General features: G+C 36.8%; 1 protein-coding gene across 9 annotated transcripts in view; it reads right to left on the bottom strand.

The window, feature by feature from the left end:
• The window catches only part of DMD (dystrophin), a 1,227,136-nt gene that overhangs the window by 832,509 nt on the left and 376,186 nt on the right, over positions 1-18,441 (bottom strand). For all 9 annotated transcript variants that reach the window (XM_035333326.1, XM_035333348.1, XM_035333385.1 and 6 more), the window contains 2 exons: positions 13,424-13,596; positions 930-1,048 (listed from right to left, as the gene is read on the bottom strand). In XM_035333326.1, coding sequence (XP_035189217.1) covers positions 930-1,048; positions 13,424-13,596 — 292 coding nt within the window. The remainder of the gene's footprint in view (positions 1-929; positions 1,049-13,423; positions 13,597-18,441) is intronic.

The following is an 18,441-nucleotide window of genomic DNA, read 5'->3' as shown; positions in this document are numbered from 1 at the left end:
AGGATGATTTTTACATCAGAATCTTCTGTTTCATTCCATCGGAAATTCACTGTGAGGTGAACCACTGATAACTAATGCCACAAACATTAAAAATTGCATTTTCTAGTGGCTTAATAGAAGGGAAATAGTGGGAAATTGCATGAAAATGCAGCATATGGATAAGCTTGGAAAAAGATGGTGTATATATACATTTATATAAGAGCATAAAAAAGAAATAAAATGGCTGTTCAACATTGCCTTATATTAAAGAATATTTTAGAAATGTTCACTGAAGGTAATTATTTAATCTCTCAGCAATAAAGAAAGGACATAGAAAAGATCATGTGAAAAATGAGGCCTCTTTCAAACATGACTATATAAGGAAGCACAGAAGAAATAGAGGATTTTCCTAAGTAATTCTTTATTGAGTTAAACAGAGTCTCATTAGGATCAGTGGTGAAAAACACTGCAAGTCTAGGATAACGATGATATTCAAGCAAAGAGTTACATCTACAATCAAGTGCTAAAATGAATTAACATAAAGTAGCTGTATTTTAAGATACAATTAGCTGCAGTTTGAATCTACATTTTGGACACATATATTGAAAGCTGATTTGAAATTATGATCTTTCCAGAAGATATGAGCTGCATGCTCTAATTCTTTAAACAGAAATCAGCTTATTTTCAAGATACCTTGATACCAGTGTGTACACCTTAAAACTCTGGACCCAAACTTCAGCATGAAAAACATTGCTTTCGAGCATACAAGGAGTGTTTATGCTATTTCAGTAGGGAGAAAAATTAGCATCAAAGTATAAACAAAGGACTTGTCTTCGGTTTATGAATTATCTTGCAAAACATTAAACTTTTGTGCAAAGAAGTTCAGCTACAACCAAGTGAATGGAAAAACTGATTTTCAACCTAGAGAAAAGAATGTAATTTGTACTAACCTTCAGGATCTAGGAGTTTCTCTATGCCCAGGTGTTGCTTGGCTATGTTAAATGCATGGTCTAATCGTTGCACAGGTGACTGCTGAGAAGCAACAGCGTTCCAATCAAACAGGTCGGGTCTAAAGCAAAAACAAGAGGAACAATCAGTTTTGTTTGTTTGTTTTGTTTTGTTTTCCTTTTTTTTTGGTGTTAGACTATATAGTTCTACTGCTACCCATCAGTGTCAGCTACTACTTTTTTGTTTTCTTAATAAAAGAACTCATTCAGTCAATGCTGGATACTGATAGTGCTGGACTAACAAAGCTTGGTTTCTAATGGATTTATATAACTTATACCCATCCATATCCATCACCACCACATTAACCACATTTCTTATCCGCCACTAAATCCCACTGGCCTATAACCTAACTCCCCCAAATCAGTTGTTTCCACCCATAGCGCTCTGGTCCTGTCACTCCCCTTTCACAGGCTTGCTCACTCTCTTGCAGTCCCAAACAGCGCACAGGTGAGAAGAATCACGTGCTGTGGCTGTGCACACTAAAATTAGCTCATGGCAAGCCAAGCAGGATAGGTAATTGCTGCATTTAGTTTGCAGCCTTCTTCCTCTCTCCAGCCACCAGTTTTTCACTACAGGTTTAATTAAGAATGTTATTGCTGCTGACATTAACAGGTCTCTATTATATCTGATTGAAATGGGCCAACAGGTTCAACATCTCACAATGTGGGAACATATGCAGCATAACTGCACAGGACATTTTTCATATCAAAACCTTTAGAAAAACACATTTTTCAGATGAGTACAAAACTGTACTCCAATTGTGGGTTTCAGCTTATGTAAGCAAAAGCCCCACAACACAAATTAAATGTGATTACAGGAAAGGACAGAACAAACAAAATTAAATTACAGCTCAGATATGTAATCCGATCCCTTGTGTTACCAGTTGCACTGTTTGCAATATAAATAATGTTAATACACTGTGATCTTTGGCATTTCATCTAAGAGTCGTCCATTAGGAGATCAGAATTCATTATCAGGCATTCAGGAAAAACAAGTTTAATCAGGTGTTCAATAATTGATGTGCATATAATATGAAGAAAACCAACTATACTATTTGTGATTTTGACACAATGTTCTAAAACAGAAATCATTTACACGTGTAATTTTATCTACAGATACATCAAGTATGATCTAAACAAATTGCAATGCTGCAATTAGCTGTGACAGATTTACTTACATGTTTATTAATTTTAAAAGTTCATTTTAAACAGTGTCTCCCATAGTTATAATATATGGCTAAAATGTTCACTACATCATACTGTAATAACTTCAAGAGAGCAAAAGAAAAATGCTTTTTATGTATTAGTAATTTCCCAGTTAACGTCCCCTTGCTGTCCAATTTCTTCTGAGAGGAGAGTGACTTACGGAGTAACAACTAAGTTGTTATGAACTATTTTGCTTCTCTATGCAGAAGTTTATAAACATTAATTAAGAATAGAGGTATCTCCATTAATTTCTCCTTTCCACATGCAGAAAGACTTTAAACTATTAAATTTGTCTGGAGGCAGGAGGGTGATGGAAGAGGAATCTTAAGACGTTGTTATCTAGTCATGGTTGTAGTAAGTCTGTGAGATCAGACTGGTTTGCATACTAAAATACAGGCCTTTTCCAAAGCACAGTCTATATCTACAAAATTTCTTTCATCCTGTTGGTACTGGATCTGGCTGGGGTGGGGTTAACATTCTACACAGCAGCTCATATTGTGCTGTGTTTTGGATTTGTGGTTAAAATCATGTCGAGAACACACTCAGTTTTTGGCTATTGCTGAACAGCACTGACACAGCATTAAGGCTTTCTCTTCAATTTCATCCTCCTCAGCATCTCTCTTTTACTACAAATAGCAAAAATTTGATTTGAGACATAACTATAAGAGTAGCAAAAGCTCTTTAATAAACCATTGGGAGGTGTCTTATGAATTTTCTTAATATAGTAAACATAAAATATAAAGAAGATGGCAAACATTCCACCTAAAATCAGAAGTATATATCCATCTACAGCAACTCAGATCTCACAGCATCAACTTAATTAAAAATAATAACAATAATATAATTGAAAATGCTCTCCCTATTCCAACAGCAATTTAACTCAGCAGATATTCCCTTTGTTAAAAGAATACTTCACTATACACACTTCAGTAGTCCCATCACTAGAACATGAGCATTATAATAGCAGCTTGAAATGTCAGCTACTTGGTAAAAAGTCTCTAGATGTTTCACTGTGTACACTTACAGGGCAATACTGCCAAATATGACTGCAGGAGATATTACAGCCTAGAAGATGACGAATTGTGGCAAATGAAATATAGTTTTTAAAAATCCATGAAAAAACATTGAAACTGCATTTCAATAGGTATCAATAGCTTCCAAAAGAGTTTAAATATAGGAGCAAGCAGGTGTGAAAAAGTACAGAAAAGAAATCAAATGGAATACTGATTCTAAGCCTTCACTTGTTCTCTCTGTATTGTTCAAGTTGTAGAAAGGGAGAACAAATCCATTCTTATATCTGCAGCTTGGTTCATGTCTGAAAGGGAGTAAATCAAAGCTGACATATCTAGCAAGCATTCACTCCTCTCCCTGAAAACATACAGGCATATGAATGTTTAAAATATAAGTTAGGAAGAACTAGAACATGTTGAACTCCAGCTAGCCACCAGCTGATCAGCTAAAACAACACTGACCTTGCTTATGACAAGACTATAGACAGCATACATTGAAATGATTTAAAAAGTTACAATAGGAATTATATATGCATATACATATAATATATGATCACAGAATGCTTTGGGTTGGAAGGGACCTTAAAGACCATCTAGTTCCAACCTCCCTTCCTATGGGGGGGGGGGGGAGGGGGGGGAGAATGACACTTCCCACTAGATCAGGTTGCTCAAAGCCCCATCTAATCTGGTCTTGAACACCTCCAGGGATGGGGCATCCACAGCTTCTCTGGAAGACCTGCTCCAGAGCCTCACCACTCTCTTCGTCAATCTAAAACTACCCTTTAGTTTAAAAGCTGTTGCCCTGTATTACTGTGTCTGCCTGGGATGTTAACTTTCCCTGCAGCAGCCCATACAGTGGCCTCTGCACTTGTAGCTAGAACAACACTGGTATCACAAGAATGTTGAGTCTGCTGCTGAGAAGTGCTGGCACAGCATCAGGACTCTCTCTAACCCTCCTAGGGGGTGGCCAAAAAAGAAACATCACCAGGGCAGCTGACCTAAACCAACCAAAGGGATATTCCATACCATATGATGTCACACTCAGCAATAAAAGGTGGAAAAAGGAAGAAGAGGGGAGGGGTGGGCTCTCGTTGGGAAAACGTCTGTCCTCCTCCCGAACACCGGCTGTGTACGTTGAGGCTCTGCTTCAAGGACGTGGTCAAGCATCACTCATTTGTGGGAAGTAGAGAGTAATTTCTTTCCTCTGCACTTCCACATAGCCTTTACTTGTTTTATTATTCCCTTTCCCCCTCCCTCTTCCCCTTTTTTCCCTTTAGTTGAATTGTTTAATTAATAATAATATTTCCTTAATAATATTTTTTTTCTCTTTAATTAAATTATCCTTATCTCAACCCATGAGTTGTTCTTTCCTTTATTTCTTCCCCTCCTCACCTGAGGAGGGGGAGTGAGAGAGCGGTTGTGGTGTTCAGCTGCCTAGCACGTTAAAACCACCACACCCTGTCACTACAGACCCTAGTGAAAAGTCCTTCTCCATCTTTCTTATAAGCCCCCTTTATGTACTGAAAGGCTGCACTAAGCCTTTCTAGAGCCATTCCAACACCGCCCTGTTTGTAGCTGCAGGCCCTAGTAGTAAAACAGAATTTTAAGAAGCATCTTCAAAGTTTGCCCTAATTACTCCTCAGACACCGCTTCCTAAATCTTTGTCAGAAAGCAGCAAGCTAAGTTTTCACAAATACAGATAAAGAGATTATGACCAAAAAAAAATATAAGCAGTGAAGAAAAAAAAATACTCAGTATATTTAGGGGTCAATTTGTTTACTTAGTATAGACATGTTTATTCATTCATATTTATTTTTTTTTCCACATGAACCTGAAGTTAATTCATCTAAGATGCAGATGGCTGTGAATCTTGAAAATGTGATGAATTTTACAAAGACAGGGATTCAAGAAATGTAAGAAAAATAATTCAGACTGAAGCTGAACAGATATATTTCACACACAAAACACTTTATCTAGTAACAGTACCCACTTAAATTTGTAACACATATTTCCATCTCTAGATAAAGAATAAGGTTTGCTAAATCACAGGCCCCTACAGAAAAACAACAACAACACCAATAAGATTATGGCAGAATTTATAGAATCAGTAAGATTTTATAAACAGGAGAATTTGAAATAAAGGAAGTAAAACATTTTGAAGATACTTTTACGTCACATGCTTGTACAAGAGTTGTGTTTTCATTTGTTTAGCATTTCTTCAGTATCACAAGTCTTTAAATCAGTAGACTTCCAGCAGACTTTGTAACTTACATAACTTTATCTAAAATATAATTACAAAGCAATGCCATGTATGTTTAACAGGTTATTTCCTTAGGCTGTTTACATCTAACTACGGTTGTAATGCTATTACAATTGGGCTACTATAAAGTAATTTAACCAAAAAGCAACGTAGGGATCTAATTCGCAAAAAAGTGTGTGCAGAAAGAAACTACATTCAGATCATAAAAGCTACTGCCTCATTTTTAAGGACTTTTTTTTTTTGGTTGTGCTTACTTTATATACACAAGAAAACCTCACAGATATCTCCAGTACTCTCACAGTTATAATAAATCAGGATCCAGTAGCAGGTAACCTAGTGATTTGTTAAAAGAATTTTCATACCTCTTCACAGCATTACTTTTACATCCCCATTTCCCTCAATTTACTGAAAAACAAGCTTTTGCTTCTTCTATCAATTCTTTTTAATTCCATTTTCCTTCTCTCCTCCTCAATCTGTCATCCTGAAGCAGAAACAGCTGTGGTGAAGCACTGATTTCTAAGGCAGTCACCTGGCCTAAGTTCAAGCATTTTAAAGAAGCAAGGAGGAAGCTAATGAATATCACTTACTCCTACTTCAAAATCCTGATTAAAGTGTAAGGCAAAAGAAAGAAAAAAAAAGGAAAAAAAAAAAAAAAAAAAAAAAAAGAAGCTTTAAGCAACTTAGAGGAGAGAGGCAAAGATCTCTGATACCCATCTGAAGGAAAAAAGATTACAAGAAGTAAATGGGGAAAGCTCCTGTGATTTAGATTTAGAGCCTGAAGTAGGGACAGTGTCAATTGTAGTAGGACTGACTTCTCCTCCTTACCAAAACATTTTGTTTTCCTTATATTCCTGGTGCTACTTAGCAGCTGCTGCCTTGTTTAGTCAATAAAGTGCATAACATTCAACTAATGGAACCATACCTAAGTTTATATTCTGAAAATTTGCATCTTGGACTCAATGATATACTACTGTAGCTTTGTCAAGTAATCTGTGCCCCACTGCTTCTCAAACTTGATATTAAAAGCAATTGCTATAGAGTGTAAATGTCCAAAAAGACAAGGTGATTATATAAATAGGAATATTCACTCCAAGTAACCTCTTGAAAAATGACCAGAGAAAGGGCATTAGAAATACCAGATCAGAATAAAATGTCAGCCATAAACAAGAGAAGGAGTGGGAGGGGATAAGGGGGATAAAAGACTATGAGTGGGATAGCTTCCTACTGAGAATATTGCTCTCAGTGTATTTATATGTACTTAGTTCTTCATGCTCGTCTCTTACTTACTTTTAATCCCTTCAAGAAGACACTGAGAATATCCATTCAGATACAAATTCCACTACTCTCTGAAGGTCTTAAAAAAAATCAAAAAAAAAAAAAAGGCCAAAAAAAAAGAAAAAGCAAACTACCCCTCACTGAAAACATTAGATAAGAAAAATGAAAATATCACCAATTACTGGGTAGGGATTGGAAATGTTTTATTAAGACATGCAATTATTTTGTTATTATCAATCATCAAAGTAAAAGGAAGCATACCAGATTACATCAGCGGTTCATGCAAAACTGGTATCCCCTCCAGATTAGCAGCATTTAATCCTTCCATATCTCAGGACTTTAAGGTATTTCTGAGCTGGAGACTTTGTGCCTGTGCACACTTTGTTATGGAAATTCAACAAGGCTACCTTAAAGTGTTTGTTTTGTTTTGTTTCCTCCATTCTTGAGCTTTTTGCATCTGAATCAGAAATAAAGATGATTTAGCACTATCTAGGATGTTTTTGGAGGGCAGATACCTAATATGCAGCAGTGGCAGAAAAAGAAGACAGAGCAAGGTATAACAACTTTCCAATGTGACTGTTCCTTGACTCCAACTATGGTGAATATAATGATGTTTTCCATATTGAAGTGTCTGTTCTCAAATGTTTCACACAATCACTTAGCCTGAACACTTTATGTTGAAACAGATAAATACTATTTAGCATCTCAAGTGAATCTTAGAAAAGCATGCAAACATAATGTAAGAGAGGCTGTGGTAGCTTGGTAGCTTTCTTTTTTTTCTTTTTTTTTTTTTTTTTTCTTTTCAAAGACCAGATGGACGCAGGCAATATATTGTTAGTAATACCTCTAGAGCGTGTTTATGTCAAAACCAAGAAGATATGTAAATCTATCTCCCATTTTTATCTACTCAATTGTTTTCCTTCTGATATTCTTCTCCTTTCCCCACACCACTCAGAAGGAGCAGTCCACAGATGAAGATGGTGCAACAAAAATATAGCAGAGGCTGTAAATTGAGGCTGAACATGGAAGCTGTTGAGGGATATATCAAAGATACAAAAAATACTGTAAACATAATATAGTTTATACAGTTATTTATTTTGCAGTTTAAATGTATTTCTTGAAAAATATTTGCAATTATCTGTTGTGAACTGCAAAAAGTTGAGTTTGAAAAACACTTATTTGTAACAGTCAATTTAGGAGTAACGCTAGTGTTGGCATAAAATGCACACTCCAGGCATGTGGTACCAGGTCCACCATGAATTCATTAACATACCAGACTTCCAAATTATGGCTAGCCTTTTTTTCTGATTATTTCTACTTCCATTCCTAACAGCACCTAAATGCGATGAAGACTTCACACAAATTACAGCCTAGGGGTCAACATGGAAGGCTTATGGCTTACTTCTGGCTAAACAAGAAACACCTAAAGTCACGGCTAAACCTGAAAGACTTCAGTGTCAAAAGCAGAATCTATTACTTGCAGTAAGGACTATTTTTGACAACAAAATCATGAAAACCTGTAAAGTTTCAGGAATTAAGGACATATAGTTTAAATCTGGTGTTGTTGTTTTTGTTTGTTTGTTTGTTTTCACAAATGGATTTTATATATGAATTATATTATGTCCTAAGTAACCATAAAGACAACTGACAGTTGGAGTGAACCTTGTTGTTCTTCGAGATGCTGTTACAATACAAAAATTGCCAGGTGAGATAGGTAATGTGAAAAAGTACAATAATGAAGGGGGGAAAAAGGCAATAGGAAAATGTGAATGAATGAAAAACAGAGGAATAAACTGAGAGGAACACAGGGAAAATAAGAAAACATTAAAAAAAAAAAAAAAGAGAAAGGAGTAAAATGGCAGAACTGCAGAAACAACAAAATCAAATGGAAAACGGAGGAGATTAAATAAAAAATGTTTTGTTTTTAGATAGCTTTTCATACTATGTATGTAAAACACAAAATATTAATAAAGCATAGGACGTGTGAGACACTGCGTTTCATGTGGCCTGGTGCTGATCACCTTTTGTTGGGTTTGCATTTCAACTCTCTATTTTAGGCATGAAGCCAAGACACTCCGACACCAAAGTAGGTGCCTGCATTTAAGTGACTGAAGTAAGTGGCAGGGTTTCTTATAGAAGGCTTGTTATTCTTATAGGATAGAGGTAGGTGCTCCTGAGCACTCCAAATGTCTTAGTGCACCTATTTTATTGATTGCATCTTGAATCTTGAAGGCCGATTCAGCGCTACCGCATACTGAGCATGAAGTGCGAAGTCATTGAAAATCAATATAGAGGACACACTAAGCATAGAGGTTCTTCTGAAAAATGACTGGCTCAGGGCTTCAGAGAACATTAGGTCCTCCCCTGAGACTTTTGCAGAATAACTTAGTGATTAAAGCCCAGGAAAGAACAAGTAGTGCATCCTGGAGTCTTGGACACTTACCTCAGGAATTTGAATGTACGCTTGCTGTTTCCTAGATGATTGCACAAACTACTAGGAAGGGGACCAAACTTTAGTGGGGTTATTCTTTTTCACTTCCATTCAAGACAAGCTTACTGTGCAGAATGTTATGAAAGATTTATAACAGAAAACACAAAATGAGAGCAGAAGAACTTAAGCTTTCCAATCTTGTTATAGAAAAACTGAATGAAGAGCATGAATTGTAGTAAGCAGGAAATGAGTGTTCTGTTCACAGCTGTGAGCTTTGCCCTGAGCAGAAGACAACCTTGGAGAAGTAATGACATACAAATACCTAGAGACTTGTCCAGACAACACCAAGTTTGCAGGCATGCAGGCACCTACCTTCCACAACCAGGGACTACTTGTAAATAAGAGACTTTGTTTAGATATCTAGAGCTCTTTTTATAAAGCTGGACAAAATAGAATTTCTGATTATTGATTTCAGGCACCAGATGATTTTAGGCAGTGTTTTTGAGCATGCAGTCTGGATATCTGACTATCTGACTGGATACCTTGACTAGGAAACAAGCAGACTGATATCATGTCTAGGTGAACAGACATGCTACAACTTTGGCCGTCAGTGGCTACACTGATTTGTAGATTTGTACATTGGTTTGTAGACTGATTTGATACGTAGTTATCAAAGTAGTTAAAATGCCAAAGAGTACCACTGATTTTAGCCTTTGAATATACAATACTGATTAGTTATCCAATATAATTTTAGCATATTTTCCTCTTAAGATTTATCTAAATTTATTTCCCGGAGGTATCCTAATGCAACAGAGGCAGCACTATACCACTAAATTTAGCAGGAATCATTCAGTCCTTTCTGTATCACAGTGTTCCTGTGTGGCTTAAGTAACCTGGTATTTCAGTTAAAAATAGCATTTTCCCACGTAATAAGGCTGTGCGCAGACAATGCTTTAAGGAGATGAAGATGCCCGCAGAAATTATCCATAGCTCCCACACTATAAAACAGCTTCTGTGAAAGTAATCATCTACAAGTATGGAGTCAGATCTTTAGACTGAAAGGGATTCATTGATTTCTACAGGACAATTGCATTCTTATATTCAGGTCCCTAAGAATGAAACCACCTATGAAATGAGAGACAGAACAAATTAAAAGGAGAAAATGGTCATCAGTGGAAATGACCAAAAAAGTAAGTTTAGAGAGTGCCCAGGGAAAACAAAACCAACCAACCAACCAACCAAAAATATACAAACATTTGAGCCAATGAGCAATGAAAAAAATTAGTTATTGAAAGCTAAGTGACAGAGTCTGTCTATATTGTGAGACAGAGGCTCAATTTGACAATACTGTTTCCCAAAGCATGCATCCTAAGTGCGTCCTGATGTTATGTCAGAATAAGATATAGATGAATAGCAGCCCCAGTGTGCCTTCTAGTCTTCTGAGGGATACCAGAATAGGGGGACTGGGAGGAAACAACCATGCACTTGGGAAGATCACCACTTAGCTGGACAGGACCAAGAGATAAGATGGTAAGTGACCTCTCAAAATAGTGTATTCTATGCTTACACTACTATAAGCTATCTTTTAGTTCCTTTGTGCCCTTAGCAATATCCTGAAGCAAGACATGGCTGCTATCCTCCAAATGATAATTCTTCAAGAACTAGTTAGCTGGACACATAATCAAAAATGTGTGAAATTTTCTGGTGCAAGTTGTTTTGTTGCCTGAAACAGGCTGATACTGTCCTGTTATTTACAGGTGTCTTTGTAGGGACTTCAGTGCTAGATGCCATTGACTGTTCATTTTGCAGTGGAAGTTACCTATGACATATAAAAGACTCTCCACTCAGGGGCATTTATTGCTTTAATTTGAAATTATTATTCCTTTTATTTATTTATTTATTTATTTATTTTGTTGTAAAGCAAAAATAAATATTTCAGGCCCTTAACCAACAAAAGAAATTCAACCTCTTCCCTCAAATTACATTTAGTACTTGATAGTGTTTAACAAACTTGTATATAGAAAGAAAAATCAAAATGTCATAAAAATTCTAAAACATCATAGTTTTGCAAACTGTAATATATACATTAAATGAATGATGGTTCGTTATGATCATATTATTAACAAATTAAAAACTCTTTGTAACTGCTACAGAGTAAGTTAGAGGAATAGTGATCTGGGAAGAAAACCCAGAGATACACTTATGAGACATACTTGGGCAAACATTTAGACTTCACTTTCTCAGGGCTCACAGTATAACAAAAACAGCACTCCATTTCCTGGAAGATCCAGGGAAAGATTGTGTTGAACTGCATTAATTAATTCTCCCAAATAATAATAAATTTACATTCTTATGAGCTTTCATCCAACATAAATACTGTAAGATGTATGTATGGTCAAAAAGAAAGGATATGCATGCCTGTTCCAAAATTAATTAGCCTTAGAAGGATGTAGCTAGCGATAAACTCTACAAATGAGTTATTAATAGACAAACCCTAAACCAATATTTTGATATAACAAATGAAGAACATTACTGACCATACAACATCACCATTTTGAGTTCCCAGTTCAGTGGTAACCAAATGTAGTGGTTGTCATATATTTACTAGAGTAAAATGAGTATGTCTGAACACATCATCATCTTGTAATTATTATCTGAATGTATCTTATTTGCCTGTTAATGAGCTTTTTCTTATACAGTTAAGTGGTTGATTCTCCTTAGCAAATCATCCCCAACAACAATCGCCATTACAAAAATAGGACAGCTTTGTAGAGGTAGCAAACTCTGAAGAGAAAGTATATACTTCTCAGTTGCTGCTGAGTCCAGTTAAAGATGAATTTTTCCAAGCACAGCATAGACTCAAGGCAGTTTAACATTACATCTAACAGGGTAGGACCGTGGACTCCACTGGTAAGGGTGGTATCACTCTCTCTCCCTCTCTTTCGTTTTCATTCCCCATGCTTACCAAGACCTATACATGTCCTTTCACTACTTCTTTTGCACTGGATCATGGGACTGCATTGTAACAATTAAGCTGATCTGACATAAAGATAGCTCACAAAAACAAAATTCCTAGATAGTAACTTTTCCAGAGGGTCAGAATGCCGAACTAACTGTCCTAATACTTTTGCCACCAGAGGTACATGAGGCAGAAGAACTGCCCTAGTACTCTTGTCACAAGAGGCGTGTTGTAACTTCCATACCAGAGATGCACGTGAGAACTACCTCAGAAAGATGCAAACTACCATACCAGAACTGCCCTAAATACCACAAGAGATTGTCTTAGATTGTGCTTTTTAAAGTATTTTTATAAGTATTTTTGAAATTTTATTTTAAGATTTTAGTAACTAAAAATAATTAAAAAGAAAGCTTGAATTGTACTAATTTCTTTTAAATTCCATTTATCTATCACTAAATAGAACATGCCCATTTAGTTGCTCAAAAACTCAGCTCTCACTGACAATTTGGAACACTCAGCCAACTTGCAGGAGAGTCCTCTTTATGTGAGAGATATAGAAGTATGAAAAGACAGATCAGGAGGTTTACCACATTAGAAAATAAATGTTGCTTTGCAACAAGTAGTGCCATAACCGCACCAGGTAGGCCTTTGGGAAAAATTGGCAAAACCTGTTCCTTAATCCAAGTACACAGAACCACTAGAGGTCTTTGAATCTCTGATGTGTCATACAGCATAGACCAGAACTAGTCAACTTCTGAGAAAGGGAGAATACTCAGAACAGCTAGGGGAACAACATAAAGGTTTTGAAAACAAAGGCTAACTTCTCCAGCTGTGTCCCGCAAATCCATAGTTTCAGTCCAACAACTGTCTGACGCTTTCAGCAAGCACTAAATTGTACCCCTCCACCACTCCAAGTGCCTACGGGAAGATCTTTTTCCTATAGGACTACCTTAAAAGGCTTAATTTTGGATCTACTGTTTGCTCTTCTGAAATGTTTCCAAGTCTGCTCTCCTCTTTCAGACTCTCTTCTTGCTTATATACTAAAATTCCAGAAAATGATCTGAGCTGAGCGTCCTCAGTTGTGCTGGGGGAAAATAGATCCTCTTCCTCTGCAAGAGGTTTTAGTCTGACATGAAATACAGCCCCCACATCAAAGCAAACAGGCGGCCATTTAAAAGAATGCTGAAAGCCCCACTCAGGAAATAGCTAAGACCACATAATAGATACACCATCCTCAAGCCCTGTAAAGTCATCTGTTACAAGCTAGCTGAAACAGTGAAAAGTTAGTTTTCCTACCTGTGACTGTGAAGGAGTGCATTGAAAGCCAATCCATCAGACCAGCTACTGGTGAAATTGATAACATTGACCTGTGGGTAATTACGAGTCGATTGACGGACCCAGCTCAGCAGAATCTTTTCACTGTTTGTCTGCTGCAGTCCAGCCATGATGTTTTTCATTACATCTTTGACCTGCAAAAAGAGCCAGAATTTCATCAATGATTGAACTTACTCAGTTAAAGCTGAATCTTTTATTGACTCACAAAACCTTCAGTTACCTACATTTAAGTATTAAAGAAAAACTTCCCAGGTAACTGCAGAGCATACTTGGTGTCAGCATAATGACAGCAGTCAAGTCTGAATGCTTAAAAACAACTGACACTGACTTGTTCGCCGCCACTGCCAACACATTAGTACATTCGTCACTGTGCCACATGAAGTGTTCCATGAACGAGCAGAGAAGGCACATATGCCTGCACTACTTAAGGGAACAGAGTGCATACGAAGTAAGTATTTATTTTTCTGTTTTTCTTTGTTCTGGAAATACATCCTTAGTTAACAGGATACATTAGAGCAAAAACTGATAAAGTGATGAAAAGCATTTTTCTCTCATTGATGGTTGAAATAAGTACAAAGGTGAAAAAATTGTGATCAGTAATCACAATTATTTTTTATTCTTTTTGTGGAAACAATAAGTATTGTTTCCACATTTAAGTCAAAAATAATCAGCACATTATTTTTGACTTAAATGTGGAAACAATATTTACACCTGTGAACTTGGATGAAAAATGAATTTCATTGCATGTATTACAGGAACGTTATATATGTTCAATTTTTTGAATTTTGTTTCATGAATAGTTAATATTCCTCCTTCATCAGAGAATGATCACCTATCTATGGCTATAACTTTACAGAAAACACTTAATTCTGAGGGTTTATAAAATATTTCCCTGGAGTTTGACATAGTGTAGTTGCTTATATATTTCTTAGCAACTTCTTTACTAGTGAAAACCTTCCAGTAAGAAGTCCACAGTTTATTTTTCTGTAAAGTAATCCCTTTGAAATCACTGTGTCCTGCATATATCCTAAAAAGCTTAGCAGCTCTTTTAAAAGATTCTCTAAGATAAGATTTAACTATAAATTTGCTTATCGTTGATGTTGCTTATTCAGTTATCCAATATTTCTTTATAATTATTCACTTGAATTGCTCAGCAAAAAATGTCAGAGAATAACATGTAGTGCAAAAGCTACTTTCTGACAAGGATGGACCACTCTGAGATTGTAAAAACTGTAAGATAACATGCAGAAGTGACAACAATCAACAATAAAAAAAATAATTAAGATATTGTAGAAATATAAAAGATGCCAATTTACTGTCCAGTCCGATAAGTTGTTCATTAGTTTGACAGTAATTACTTCAATCATTTGAATAAATTATTGAATGAAGATAAGAATTACTGAAATAATGTCTTTACACCTCAAATTCATATTATCCAAAGAGCATTAGTGCCTTCAATTTTACTTTTGAGACCTACATGTAAGGTTAACCGTATATGATCTAACTTTCCAAGATAGGAAACTGATCCTCTCTGAAATTCTTGGGACACATTCCCAAGACTTTCAAGTCTTTGACTAAGACACATTCCTTAGACTTTGATCTAAGATTGTAATTTACACCAGTGAAAATGAATATCAAATACTGTCACGTAAGAATAACAGTATTCTATAATTTCCCCCATTTCTATACTAGGAAACAGAAAGTTAAAAGTTTGGTAAATTTATTAAATACAGTATTTAGTTTTGTTTTATATGCCTGTGTGGGTATCCTTCATTTCTGGTCAATATTTTCAATGTCTTCATTATCGAGACCCGACAAAATATATTTACATAATTCAACTCCTGTATTTCCAAAAAAAATTTTCACTACTGTGAAAATATAAAACTTTCTTTTTCATGAATCTAGGTGCTAAGAGTAAGTTTCCAGAGCAGCATCTACTGTACCAAACTTAACAACATGAAAGCCTGGAAAATATTGAAATTAGAGTAATGGAGAAATGTCCATGCCACAGTTTTATTGTTCAATTTGGATTTTTATCATGTCCTCGTGTTTATGAATACAGGTTTATCTGCATATTATAAGAAAACTGTAACATTTGAAAAATACAACATACAAAGGGTAGCTGAGTGTATGTAGAAACAAGAATTAAAATTCATAACAAATACAAAATCATGCGTCTTCATTGAAATTAATATACAAGAAATTAGCAACAAGCTATGAATGCTGTGAAAGAATGAATAGGGCAGAACAATAAAACAATGTCCTGTCAAGAAGGCAATCCTTTGGAAAAATACAAGCAAACAGTTTTCATTTAGATGTAAAGAGAAGCACATGAATGTTTGGTATTTATTTCTACTTCTTAGTAAACTAATAAGAAATAGCTTCAATCTCTTTTTGAGTTTAATGTTCTCACGATGGATAAAGATTTACTCAAATTTTCCTGCATTTCTCTGCAGATGACCACTAAATTTATTTATTATTTTTTTAATCTCCTGGGGAATTACATGCATTCGAAATAATAGAGCAGAGGCCTGATCTTCTGCCCCTCCGGCCCCCTCAGCTATCTTCCCTTGGGCTGTCAACAGCATGGCACACCACTGCCCTGAAGCAAGCTCCGTGGCTCAGCCCTGGCTGACACTGAGGTTAGAAGGAACCTCTTTACAAGTTTCTCAGTTAAGATGTGCTCTTCAGAAAGAACAGTACTTCGAGATGTGTTCTTGTCAGCCCGAAGAGCTTTTGGACAGACTCCACCCAGATATAAAATGCCTCAGCATCCAGGCTCAGAAATGACAGCCATTTTAAAGCACCTAGTAGGCTCTGCCTCTTGCTGGCAGTTGACCTCCAATATTCATTTATTTGTTAACTCTCCTTTCTAATGCCATATATCCTGGCAGGAAACAAAGCTTTAAGGCACAGGAAGCTCCAGCTTGAAGAGAACAGAAATACTTGCTCTTCCTGGGGACTGGACCTATGCTATGGCAATAAGAATCGGTTTTGAATAGAAGGAAAAGCACAGACACCACTATGGGTAACATCCAACATGTTCAAGTGCCCATATGAAAGCTATGAACAGAACAGGCATGCTGCCACTCTTGTCATCACACAGCCAAAAGCACAATGCCTGGGGCACAGGGGCAGGCCGGGAGCCCAGTACCCAGGGTGGGATCAGCTGCCTACAGCAGGCTGGAACTGGACGGAGCCAGCCCCTGCCATTTTGTCCCCAGAGGGTGGCCTCCTCTAGCCCCTGTCTCCAGCTCTGGGGACCTCACAGTGGAGAAAAGTTGGGGACCGGCTTTTGGGGACGTCTGAAAGTGAAGGAAAGGCATGGGATGATGGACAGAATGGTGGCCAGAGGGAGGCATGATCCACGGGCCTGTAGTCCGGGGAATATAAAAGTCAAAGACCCCCAAGACACTAACAGCTAAAAACCCCTTTAACTTCAGGTGGCAAGGAGGGAATCTGGTGCCAATGGGAGACTGAGGCTGAAACCAGAACACCTGTGCCTGGCCCACTGCCCCAGGGGACTTCTGATCTGCCGGGAAGCCTAGAGTCTGTGTGTGTACAAGGTAGCCCCCAATGCAGCACCATCTCTGGCTTGCACTGTATCGCTTTCACTTGCAAAATAAATACTAAGATGAGTGACATTTTGTAAGAATGGCACTTGGATTCAGGATGACAGTCCCTACAGGACAGGGAGGGAAGCAGGAGAAAATCGGAAAAAGTTACTCATGAAATGAAAACTTTTTTGTATTTCTCAATCAAATAGGGGCCTGGCATCTCCCTAGCAGAATGACTTAGTATTTTTTACCTGCTATATTTCAGGTATTCCAATTGCATGGATTACTTTTTTTTATAGCCAGAATCACCTCAACTCCTTCAAAGCACATTTTCAAGAACTTTTTAAAGAATATTTTCATAGATGTTCAAGGCACCCATCAAAGTAAGGTACGTTCTTTGCTCATTGGTTCAAGATAATGTGACAGGACTGTTCAGTTTTAATAAGTGACTGTTGGAATGCATTGCTCTGGAGTATTTGACTCATGCATATGTCTATTATTTTGCCTTTTTTTTTTTTTTTTTTCTTTCTGATGTTGGTTGTGAATTTCACAAAAGATATTAGTCAGGTTTGTGTTTTTATTTGTTTGTTTGTTTTTTTTGTTTTGTTTTTCATCCTATTCATGAAAATAGGTTTGCTCTTAAAAAATGTTGACACTACAATATAGAATCTTTTTTCTACTCTTAAAAGAGAGATTATTAGCAATTGAGAAATTAATGGTTTTGTTTTGTCTTTGTTTAAATCTTAGTTGAGCAGTGAGGCTGGGATCACTGAACTGTGAGAAAGAGGGCAGCAGCTTCAAAGAAATAGAAACCATAATAGATTCAGCACCACAAAGAGCTTAGGCAGCAGGTGCTCAACTCAGAACTATGGTTCAATTGGAGACAAACTTTTAATAATAATCTGAAAAACAGGCTAGATAAGAAAGGACGTAATCACCACAGGGGATACAGAAAGCCACAAGATCTCTAGTGAACAGAAATGAGAATGGTGAGAATGAGACAAATCTTTTCTGCTGCAGTGCCTCCACAACTGCCTCTTCTCAATGGGACTGCTGACAACCAATCTGACTAGCAGTGCTACATTGTTCCTTTCATGCACGTTTCTTCCACCACCTTTCACTCCCCAGTCTCTCTCTCTCTTACATTTTACACAATGGGACTGACATTTTTGTAAGAGGCGGTCTTGTTGTCACATATAATTGCAGTTCTATCCTAATGTAGTCCTGGCTGCAGGCTGTTAAACTGGAAAAAGCTTTTTGCCTGTTCATCTGCAGAACGATTCTTTAAATGTCCACACCACTTGTATCATTTTTTTTTGCATGCAGGCAGGTATACTTCATCTGGGTGACCCTTCTCAGGTTCTTGGAATCAGAAAGTGAATGGATTTGCAAAAGCAGCATTGCACCATCAAGCTTAAACTA

Source organism: Oxyura jamaicensis, chromosome 1, assembly GCF_011077185.1.
Source record: "Oxyura jamaicensis isolate SHBP4307 breed ruddy duck chromosome 1, BPBGC_Ojam_1.0, whole genome shotgun sequence".
Lineage (NCBI taxonomy): Eukaryota > Metazoa > Chordata > Aves > Anseriformes > Anatidae > Oxyura > Oxyura jamaicensis.
This window is presented reverse-complemented; position numbering and strand designations above follow the sequence as displayed.